This window comes from Colobus angolensis, unplaced genomic scaffold (assembly GCF_000951035.1).
Source record: "Colobus angolensis palliatus isolate OR3802 unplaced genomic scaffold, Cang.pa_1.0 Scaffold106, whole genome shotgun sequence".
Taxonomy (NCBI): domain Eukaryota; kingdom Metazoa; phylum Chordata; class Mammalia; order Primates; family Cercopithecidae; genus Colobus; species Colobus angolensis.
In genome coordinates, this window is record NW_012111586.1 from 3,815,569 (window position 1) to 3,825,983 (window position 10,415).

A 10,415-nucleotide genomic window follows, 5' to 3' on the forward strand; every position below is an offset into this window, starting at 1 on the left:
CAGGATGGTCTCGATCTCCTGACCTCGTGATCCGCCCCTCTCGGCCTCCCAAAGTGCTGGGATTACAGGCTTGAGCCACCGCGCCTGGCCCTCAGTAGGTTTTTAAAAGTCATTTTGACATTCTTTATAGCCATGGGTCCTGGAAATAACTATAAACAAAAATGAAATGTTAAGTATGGACGCATTCCCGTAGGATGGGTCTGAATTCTGGAAGTATTTTATGTTAAATGCTGTCCATTTACTTGCTCTTCTTTTTCTCTTCGTTAGAAAACTATGTGCAAGCTGTGGAGGAGTTCCAGTCCTGCCTAAACCTGCAGGAACAGTACCTAGAAGCCCACGACCGTCTCCTTGCAGAGACCCACTACCAGCTGGGCTTGGCTTATGGGTACAACTCTCAGTATGATGAGGCAGTGGCACAGTTCAGCAAATCTATTGAAGTTATTGAGAAGAGAATGGGTGAGTGAAGTACTAGCTGCTTCATGGTGATGTTGGATCCAGCAATTAAGGGAAAATAACAGTTCTTTTTTGCGCCATTACTAATCACTTTATTCTTTTTAGCTGTACTAAATGAGCATGTGAAGGAGGCTGAAGGATTGTCTGCTGAATACAAGAAAGAAATTGAGGAACTAAAGGAACTGCTACCCGAAATTAGAGAGAAGATAGAAGATGCAAAGGAGTCTCAGCATAGTGGGAATGTAGCTGAACTGGCTCTGAAAGCTACTCTGGTTGGTTCTGTTAACATTTTGATAATAGCATGTTTGGTACCATTTATGTTAATGTTTCATTTGCCAGGACCTTTTCATCATGACTTGGTTTCCAGGGAGTTGGTGGGCTCATCTAATTATTCCTATCAAATAATGCAGTGGTTAAGAGGAAATACCCTGGAGCCCCAGACTATCTGGGTTTTAATTCCATACTTATATGTGGCCATGGGCATTTCTCTCCCTCAGTTGACCCATTTGTAAGATGGGGATAATACAGGTTGAGATTCTTACCTGAATGCTTGAGACCAGAAGTGTTTTGCATTTCAGATGCTTTTGGATTTTGGAATATTTGCATCATACTCAACAGTTGGATACCCTTAATCCAGAATCTGAAATGCTCCAGAGAGCATTTCCTTTGAGTGTCAGTCAGATTAAGGAATGGGCTGCCCAACCTGTAGTACATATGTGTAAAATACACTTCTGACAGTACTGGAAAAATAGACATTTCTTAACAAATGTAAGTTGCTATTTCCATCTCTAATAACTCATTTGCATAAATTAGTGAGGCATTGAGAGGCATTCACCACAAATTGCCTGGTTCTGTTTTTGGCTGTGTTAGAATGTCCCAGAGCTTTTTACCCTGCAGGTAGGATATAGAAGATTAAGTTTATCAGGTACACTCTATGCGACTATGCTCTGGGTGGCCACTAGACAGGGATAGGTGGGCCAGGGGTAGAAGATCTTGATACTATATGGAGGCCACTAGCATTTCAGGTCTTAGTCAGTTTGGATGGTGATGGGTACCTGTTACAAGGCTGTGGGTGGCCTGGGTTCTGTCCTGAAACCAGTTTGGGTTTGCCATTTCTTGCAGGTGGAGAGCTCTACTTCAGGTTTCACTCCTAGTGGAGGAGGCTCTTCAGTCTCCATGGTGGGTATTCAGGTGGTTTTTTTGGTCACTTATATTAAATCTCAGTGTTGGCCTGGTGTGGTGGCTCATGCCTGTAATCCCAGCACTTTGGGAGGCCAAGGCAGGAGGATTGCTTGAGGCTTGGAATTCAACACTAGCCTGGGCAACACAGTGAGACCTTGTCTCAAAAAAACTAAAAAGTCATATAAGCCTCAGCATCGATCTCATAGAGCTTGCACAATTGCTAATAAAGGCTTATTTTGCCAGATTGCCGGTAGAAAGCCAACAGACAGTGCTTCCTCATCAAACTGTGTGACTGATATTTCCCACCTTGTCAGAAAGAAGGTAAGTCTACATGTGGTGTTTCTTTCCTACTTTTTCCTCAGATTCCATTTTTAATACCTTTCCTATAAACCTCTCCCTATGTAGTTGGTGCATATAAGACACTCATTTTCCAAAGGGGGTAAAGATTTGTGAGTGGAGACAGTTTTTGTTGTTGTTGTTTGTTTTGAGATGGAGTCTTGCTCTGTCACCCAGGCTGGAGTGCAGTGGCACCGTTTCGGCTCACTGCAAACTCTGCCTCCCACGTTCAAGCGATTCTTCTGCCTCAGCCTCCAGAGTAGCTGGGATTACAGGCGCGTGCCACCATGCCTGGGTAATTTTGTATTTTTAGTAGAGACGGAGTTTCACCATATTGGTCAGGCTGTTTTCAAACTCCTGACCTTGTGATCTGCCCACTTCGGCCTCCCAATATGCTCCCAGCCGTGGAGACAGTTTTTATTTGCACACTTCTTTTTGCAAACACTCCTGGCCTTTTAAAGCCCGTAGAATTACCATGAAAGCTGCAGAGGAGGATTGGATTAGCAGCTGGCAGGTTTTCTTTGACAGTAGTCATTCAGCAGCAGGCCTATTGGTACTTAAATTCCTGAGTCTGCCTTTTGCCTACAGTACTGGTGGCTCCTTTATTTTGGTGGATAGGGGAACTCATTTTTTTTGAGACGGAGTCTCGCTTTGGTGCCCAGGCTGGAGTGCAGTGGCGTGGTCTCGGCTCACTGCAACCTCTGCCTCCCGGGTTCAAGCGATTGTCCTGTCTCAGCCTCTCAAGTAGCTGGGATTACAGGCGTATGCCACCACCCCTGCTAGTTTTTGTATTTTTAGTAGAGACAGGGTTTCATCATATTGGCCAGGCTGCTCTTGAACTGCTGACCTCGTGATCTGCCCGCCTTGGCCTCCCAGAGTGCCGGGATTACAAGCCCTCGGCCACGGAACTCTGAATTTCTGTTGTGTTTCCTGACTCAAACACAGGAATTCAAACCCGTACAGTGATTACCATTCACATCTCCTCACCCCAACCCTGTCTCCCTGTGCTTCCGGTAGAGGGGCCTGAAGTGGTATGGTGGGACAGATTAATTTATTCTGAGAGTACAATTTGGCATCTGCCCATGGCTAGGGAGAGAGACCCTCAGAGCTGTGAATCCTGGTGTTCAGGATCTTTGCACCACAAGGGTTAAGGAAATGTTTTGCAGTTGTCTTTTTAAAAACATTAAGCACATTTGTGAACCCTTCACAATTATATCTTTAGAGGAAACCAGAGGAAGAGAGTCCCCGGAAAGATGATGCAAAGAAAGCCAAACCAGAGCCGGAGGTGAACGGAGGCAGTGGGGATGCTGTCCCCAGTGGAAATGAAGTTTCGGAAAACATGGAGGAGGAGGTGGGCAGTTAAGCAGGGCTTATTAGCCTCTTGCCTCATATTCCTTGTTCTCAGGACCTGGGGAAATCAGTCCTCCCAAGTGCATGCTCCCCACCTTGAACCTGTTAACAATTGTTGAGTGCAGTCCTCACGGAAAATGGAACCTGTTAACAATTGTTGAGTGCAGGAAAACAGTTTGGTTATGGGAGTGTAGGATGACTCACTGACAAAAGGAACCTGTATATCATAGGTCCCTCAATGAACATATGAGAAGGCGCTTGATTGGCAAAACCATTAGGTTACTTCCTTCCATGTAATATGATTATTGGTTCTGTCAACCCCATTATCACAGAGCATTCAAGAAATACTTTCTGGTCACTGCCCTCTTAATATAGGAAGCAAAGCAGAGTTTGGGTGACTTGTATATGCTTCCTCTAACTGAGGCCTCAGTTACTTAAGACAGAATGGCTTAAACTAGGCTCACTCATGCCCAGGCTCTGTTTGTCTTCCAGGCTGAGAATCGAGCTGAAAGCCGGGCGGCAGTGGAGGGGACAGTGGAGGCTGGAGCTACAGTTGAAAGCACTGCATGTTAAGAGGGGGCATAGCCCCCCTCCCAAGGGAAAGTGTTTTTGTATATAATGTATTTTTTCACTTTTGGAGGATTCTTTTTGTATAACTTCAATAAAGATTGTAAGCAAAGGTTGAGGCTTTGATGGTTTTTTTTCTTAATTATTGGCTGAATCTGCCTTGGAACACTCCTGGTTTTACATAGTAGCCAAAGGTTTTGTTTTGGCCTTCTGTACTGATCTGTGTTCCTGATCCTAATTCCTATCTGTCTAACATGGAGGTGATCAAGTGTGGCTGTAGGCCTTTGTTTTCCAATGGTGCTATATTCTATTTTCAAATACTTCACTGAATCCAGCTGTCTTGCAAACCTTTAGTGGTGCTGTCCCTGGATGGGGCTACAAAAACAAGACTTGGTGAAGATCTTGCTCTTCGGTGCTGAAAATGGATTAAGGACTTTGGCTGTGAGCCAGGCCTAGGATGGTGCTTGTCCTGTATCAACCTAGTCTTCAACTGGGGCTATAATCCTGTCCTGGAAAAAGAACTCTGAAGAAAACCTGGGTCAGGGGAATGATACCTAAGGAAAACGGTCTGCATCTGAGCTCTGGTTTGACAGTAGCCAAGGGACTGATGGTGGACACTCCAGATGGAAGCATATGTGGGGAGGCTGGCTGGCTGAGTTTTATTTGTTATTTTCTGTATGGAAAGGCTGAGATATATCAACACTTGGAATTGTTACCCATCAACTGAATTGACTTCTCAAATAAAGATGCTAAAAATCTTCTTGTCTGGAATTATGTTTAAAGATCTTACAGTGGGATCTTAGGCTGTGTATTTTTGAGATGGAATCTCGCTCTTGTCGCCCAGGCTGAAGTGCAATGATGCGATCTCGGCTTACTGTAACCTCTGCCTCCTGGGTTCAAGAGATTTTCCTGCCTCAGGAGGCTCCCAAGTAGCCAGCACTATAGGCATGTGGTATCACACCTGGCTAATCTTTGTATTTTTGGTGGAGACAAGGTTTCACCATGTTGGCCAGGCTGGTCTCGAACTCCTGACCTAAAGTGATCTGCCCACTTCAGCCTCCTGAAGTGTTGGGATTACAGGCGTGAGCCACCTCACCTGACTGCCTGGAGCATTTCTGTGTGTGATAGAGGGTTTCAAAGGCAGGAACGAGCCCACCAGTCCAAGGATGCTGGTGGTGAGGGCACTAGTATTAATGTTATACCTGTTGGGCTCTCACTGGTATCTAGAGTTCGGGGCTCACTTGAGACTGAGCTGCCTCTAACCTGACCCTTAGTTTAAGTATCAGGATCTGAATTCCAAACAATGCCTGCCTTACATCACTACTAAAATTTAGTCCTGACATCCATAGGGCTGCTTTGTTGCACTGGAGCCAGAGGGAGCTATGGCTGACCCCTAAATTCAAGCCCATTTTTCAGACTAAGTTTTTCTGGGCTAGTCACAATAACTCTTGGTTGCAGGATCTCTGGCTTATTCTGGCTGTGGAGTTTCTTCCTGATGATGCCCTTGCAGTGTATGTTCCAGGTCCTGAGACTTGTCCCCCCCTTTCTTGGTCAGGACAGTCATGATATAGTTTACTCCCAGGCACTTGACCTCTGGTTGGCACTGGGGTCTAGGGCTAGGCACAGTATCTAAGCTAGGATCTCACATGTGACCTCTGGTTGGGGGAACAACCTTGGGCTGGGGACCTATCCCAGAATCAAAGTACATAAGGCCTCAGGAGCTTCCTGTTTATTGGTACCTTGAGAACCTGAAAGGTTTCCTGGCAGAAATACTGAGGAAACAGATTTAAGTTTAGCAATAAAACTGGCTTTACAAACCAGTGGGAACTAGTGGGAATTTAAAGTTCCTTTAGTTGGAATTAAAGAATGCCCCCTAGTCACCTTTCGGAGAACTTCGTAAGTGCCAGACAATACCATAAATACCTGACAAACTCATTTAATCCTTAGCCTGTTTTATAAAAGCAGAATAGGTACAGAAAAGTTAAGGACTTACGGGAGGTGGTAAAACTGGTTGGAGCTCGTATTCTGTACTCAACTGCTAGTTGCTTCTAGACCCAATGTCAGAACACGGAGTAGTAAAAGCTGTAGGTCTGGAAATAGGCCCCAGTCCTGTGCATGTTCAGATGCTCATCCCCACATTCACTTGGGTTCAGAAACTCACTGGGGGCAAGTCAGAACTGTGGTGAGGGCCCAAACCCTCATCTCTATCCTTGACTCCACTGAGGGGCTCTTCTATACGAGGTGGGGGATCAGCAAAGCCAACTGTGGGGGTGAGGAAGTTGGCTTCCGGTGAAGATGTGCTCGACACCTGTGGAACAGTGAGAAGGCAGGTTTTGAGCAAAAATGTAAAGGTTAAGCACACAGATTGTGGAGTTAGGCTTCCTTAGAGTCTCAACTTACTGTGAACCAAGTTAACCTGGTCCTGCTTTGATTTCCTTATCTGTTACATAGTAGGACTTCACAGAGATGTGAGGATCAAACAAAAAAGCATTGGTAATCACTGGCATACAGTGGTCAATAAAGGCTGGCTATTAGCCACACTGGTATGAGTAGCTGTGGTGTCCCTAGCTGCAGCTGGGCCCTCACCGGAGGTGGGTACTGGTACTCATGGGCACTTGCTGGATTGATCTCTGCCAGTGTCTGGACAGCTGCATCTCTTGCATTCACCAGCCGCAGAAAGAGCTCAGCCTGACCTGCCTGAGGAGAGATGAAATGGTATTGCACTTGTACCTTGCTGTATGCCCAATCCCCACCCACCACACTCACCTGAGGAACCCCATTCAGCTGCCTGAGGCTAAGGCTGGGGTCCAGAGGAAGGGCCCGAAGTGGGAGGCGCCAGCGGCCACTTAGCACCCGCTGATCTTGGTCAAATAGCCCAAGTGAGACCCAAGCCTTTGGCTGTGGTGCCCTAGCCCATGCCAGCCCCTGCCAGACCTGCAGCTCACAGACCAAAGATACTGATGGAGAGGGTGGCAGTCTGTAGAATAACCAAAAAGCAGTGTCGGAAGCCAGAGCTGCAGTCCCTTCCTAGGACTTAGCCCTTTAGAGCCAGTGGCCTCTGTATACAGATGAGAAAACGTAGCAGAATGATGGATAGGCCTTAACTGTGGCAGAGTACCAGAGTCATGATCCCCACCTACTGACCTGGGCACAGGCTGCCTGCTGGCAAGGATAGCACAGTTGCCCATGGGCCCGGGAGCTGGAGGTGGGGGCAGGCAAATGGCTGGGGGCAATGTTGTGGTCCCTCCTGTATCCTGTCCGTCGCGTGCCAAGCCAGTCCTTAGTTGCACCCAAATCCAGGAAGCCTCAAGGCCCCGCAGGAAATCATAGAAAATGACCAGACCAGCCCTGGGGAACACAAGTCTTAGCACAGAAACACCCAACTCCTTTCAACCTCTCTCCTCTCAGGCAGGTTCCTAACCCTATCTGGCCCTAGTGGGCTCCCTTAACCAGCAGTGCTGGCCAAGTCACAGAGGATGTGAAAGGTGGCATGGGCCTCACCCAGGATCATAGGGTGCAGGGCCTAGCACGTCCGATGTGGGTAGGAGGAAGTGTGGGTCCAGGCCCAGGTTTCTGGTCATTGTTCCAGGAAGCTGTGGCTGTGGGGAAGATAGTTGACTCCTCCAGAAAGCCTTTTAGCTGCCCAAGTTCCCCCAACTGCTCAGAGCAGAGCTGCCCCCAACCTATTCCCCCACCCACCTCGTGTCTTCACAGCCTTTCCCCCACCCAGGAACCGAACCTCTGTGAAGCCTGGAAGTGGTGGCAGTGGTGGTGCCACTGGCGGTGGGAGGAGTGGGGTATCTCTCCCCCACTTCGGTTGTAGGCTGGCACCCCACAGGAGTTGCAGATCCTGGGGCCCTAGGAGCAGAAGAAGAGTTAGGATGCCCCTAAGTTGGACAAAGCAGGTAATTAGCTGAGATACCCACAAATGGGTTGGCGGAGCCCTGAGGATACAGGGACACACACCTGCAGACTAGGGGAGTCATAAACTCGGGTCTTGTTCCCCATGCACTGGCTGCCTGAGCCAGGCCTGCTGGGGAGAGAGAGAGGTGGGATGGGATAGGGTTGGGGTGCTCACTGACCCAAGGCTGCCTGACTCCGCTGCATTTGCAAGGCCAAGATTTCTGCCTCCAGGCGCCGGTTTTCAGCCTCCACTACTGGAAGCTCCCCTGAGGTGGCAACTGCCCTTCCTGCGATGAACAAGTGTGACCTGTCACCTTTGACCTCTGGTAACTGGCCGGGTCCAGCTGCGAGCAGCTCTCCAGCGCTAAGGTTCTTCGGATAAGGCTGGACTTGTCAGCTCACATCCTATCCACAGCCACAGACCCTCCCTCGAGTTTTTTTCTCCTCCCAGGACTGACCACCGCTGCCGAGAGGCCCTCCTGTTCACCTCTGCGGGTCTGCGACCGCTGCAGCTCCAGTGCAGACGCCTCCACCTGCAACTGCCATATCTGGCCCAGCACACCGGGGTCCCGGCCTCCGTCTCGAATGTAGGCCTCCCGTAGGGCCCTAGGGAATGGGGAACAGGAAGGCCATCTTTCCAGAACTGCTCAGCGCTTCGTCCCATGCCCATCTCCAGACCCCGGCCCTCACCCGATTTCGGCAGCCAGAGTTCCCGGGTTGGCCTTTAGCACTGGAGAATAGAGTTTTGCCTCTCGCCCGGAGCTCAGCGTGTTCCTGGGGTGGCAGGCGACGTATCAGGGGCCCGGAGCTCCAGCCAGCCCGCCCCTCCCACCCCGGAGCCGCATGTTCCGGGGTTCCGCTTCGTCGGGGTCTCACCCTGGCTCCGCCTGCAGCTCCTGAATGCGGGCCCCCAACACCTCTAGAGCTCCCCGCGTCCTCTCGGCCTCAGTTCGTAGTTCTCGAATCTCCTGCTCCAGGCCGAAGAAGCAGGACATCCCGCCCCGCGTACAGGCCACACCTTGGAGGCGCCGGCTCAGTTCTGAGGGAATGCGGGCCGAGTCAGAACGGGCGCCAGCAAGCTTAAGCCAAAGGGTAAGGGCAAAGGAGGTCCTTGGTCCCCGCTCCCCATCTCCTTCACCCTGGCCGCGTCGCTGCAGGGCCCGGCTCTGCGCTTCCGTCTCCGCCACGCGCCTCGCGCGAGTCCTGAGCAGCGCTCGCAGCCGCTCGCTGGGGCTTCCCACCGCCTCGGACATGGGACTCTGAGGGCGCGCCTCGGGACGTGTCCAGGACCCCGCCAGCACCCTGGGGACCTCTGTTATCCAGGGCCGCATTTCCTGTAGGGATAGCCGCAGCCACTGCACCTGGAGGTAACAGCGATCCGCGATCTCTGTGTGGGCAGAATCTGTCCCAAGTATGATCTACAGGTTTGGGGAAGACGCTCAACGTTTTGAGCCCTGGGGAAAGGTAGGCAGCTGTACCTCCTCTGTTAACCTCTTTAGAGCAGATTTACTGGCCTGCTGGTCTGGGAGGCCCTGGAGATCTTGTGGCACAACCTGGGGACAGGGTGTAGGACGATGAGGAATTATAAAGGTCTTGCTCCTTTGAATCCCCACCCATGGCCATGGAGGCCCTTACCGCGGCCCGCTGGGGTTCAGTGGCAACTGAGGCCTGTGCTCCAAATGTCTTCTCTTGGGTCGGGTGGCCAATGCAGAAGCGCTGTGTGTGGGTGGCTAACAGAGCTGAGGAGCGGAAAACCATGTCACAGGTCCCACAGGGCAGGAGCGCTGGCTCCCCAGAATGGGAGTCCATGGGATGGGACCTGTTTCCTGAAACAAGTCAAGACCTGCAGAAGGGATCAAGGGCAGGGGAAAGGCAGAGGAGGATGAAAGAGACAGACAGCCAGAGGCACAGAGGAAAGGCCAGGTCTGTTAGGTCTGCCAGATCTTCAAGTTTGTTTGGTGAGAGCCTTAGCTCCCTGGACAGCAACCACAGGGCTGGGCCGGTCAGGAGAATGGGTGGGGACACCTTGGCCATTTGGGAGGAGCCACTGGCTTGAAAAAGTGTTACAAAGTCTGAACGTGGGCAAGTCTCTTAACTGTAGCTTGGTTTCCCTATTAATAGAGGAAACAACAGTTGCCTCCTAGAGTAGCTGGGCCCTTATCACTCCATCATTGGTCATTTAATAGCCTCTAAAAGGCAAGCATCTTTTTCATTGCTGTACTCCAAAGTGGATGTAAGTAACAGTTTGTACCATTCTGCAATCCAGACAACTACATGGTAAAGGAGGCACACTGACCTTTCCAGCATTCTGCCTGGAAACCACGTCACACCAGAGATAGCAGTCTTTCCCTAACTCCCATTCCCTGATTCCTCGTTTTTCAGCTGTTAATGGAGATAATCAGCACAGCCTAAGAAGCTGTGGGCGAACACAATGAATCTATCAGATGAGGGAGTCAAGTCCACAAAGAAACCCCTTCTCTCCCAAGATTGGCCAGAAGCCAGAAAGGCCCTGAACTGTTGGTGAAATTCTTCACTCCCATTCCCAAAATATATACAGGAGCTCTGAGGTGACCACATATTTCTTAAGAAACCCCCTTTATTTATTTATTTATTTATTTATTTAT

General features: G+C 49.9%; 2 protein-coding genes across 3 annotated transcripts in view; one reads left to right on the forward strand and one right to left on the reverse strand.

Annotated features, from left to right (window-relative positions):
- The window catches only part of NASP (nuclear autoantigenic sperm protein (histone-binding)), a 51,547-nt gene extending 46,900 nt beyond the window's left edge, over nucleotides 1-4,647 (forward strand). Inside the window, exons 10-15 of the mRNA XM_011947193.1 lie at nucleotides 265-456; nucleotides 559-725; nucleotides 1,576-1,632; nucleotides 1,879-1,956; nucleotides 3,194-3,322; nucleotides 3,814-4,647. Coding sequence (XP_011802583.1) covers nucleotides 265-456; nucleotides 559-725; nucleotides 1,576-1,632; nucleotides 1,879-1,956; nucleotides 3,194-3,322; nucleotides 3,814-3,894 — 704 coding nt within the window. The 3' untranslated portion in view covers nucleotides 3,895-4,647. The remainder of the gene's footprint in view (nucleotides 1-264; nucleotides 457-558; nucleotides 726-1,575; nucleotides 1,633-1,878; nucleotides 1,957-3,193; nucleotides 3,323-3,813) is intronic.
- Nucleotides 4,648-5,808: 1,161 nt separating this feature from the next.
- On the reverse strand, nucleotides 5,809-9,600 carry CCDC17 (coiled-coil domain containing 17). 2 transcript variants are annotated; one of them, XM_011946539.1, is made up of 13 exons: nucleotides 9,427-9,600; nucleotides 9,270-9,383; nucleotides 8,930-9,125; nucleotides 8,668-8,830; nucleotides 8,482-8,565; nucleotides 8,279-8,397; nucleotides 7,971-8,078; nucleotides 7,628-7,746; nucleotides 7,390-7,487; nucleotides 7,033-7,236; nucleotides 6,655-6,865; nucleotides 6,475-6,585; nucleotides 5,809-6,196 (listed from the first exon to the last, which is right to left on the reverse strand). In XM_011946539.1, exons 1-13 carry the CDS (start codon nucleotides 9,598-9,600, stop codon nucleotides 6,038-6,040), a joined length of 1,860 nt encoding a protein of 619 aa, XP_011801929.1. In that variant the 3' UTR covers nucleotides 5,809-6,037. The 2 variants fall into 2 exon arrangements, with proteins under 2 accessions (XP_011801929.1, XP_011801920.1); XM_011946530.1 differs by having other exon boundaries at nucleotides 8,930-9,152.
- Nucleotides 9,601-10,415: the final 815 nt, after the last annotated feature.

Excerpts from the sequence above, each read along its gene's own strand:
- CCDC17 (XM_011946530.1), bottom strand. The coding sequence starts at position 9,600 with ATGGACTCCCATTCTGGGGAGCCAGCGCTCCTGCCCTGTGGGACCTGT. Across the intron at positions 9,153-9,269 it reads TAAAGAGGTTAACAGAGGAG|GTGCAGTGGCTGCGGCTATC; the intron begins GTACAGCTGCCT and ends TGTTACCTCCAG. Across the intron at positions 8,398-8,481 it reads ACTCTGGCTGCCGAAATCGG|GGCCCTACGGGAGGCCTACA; the intron begins GTGAGGGCCGGG and ends CCCATTCCCTAG.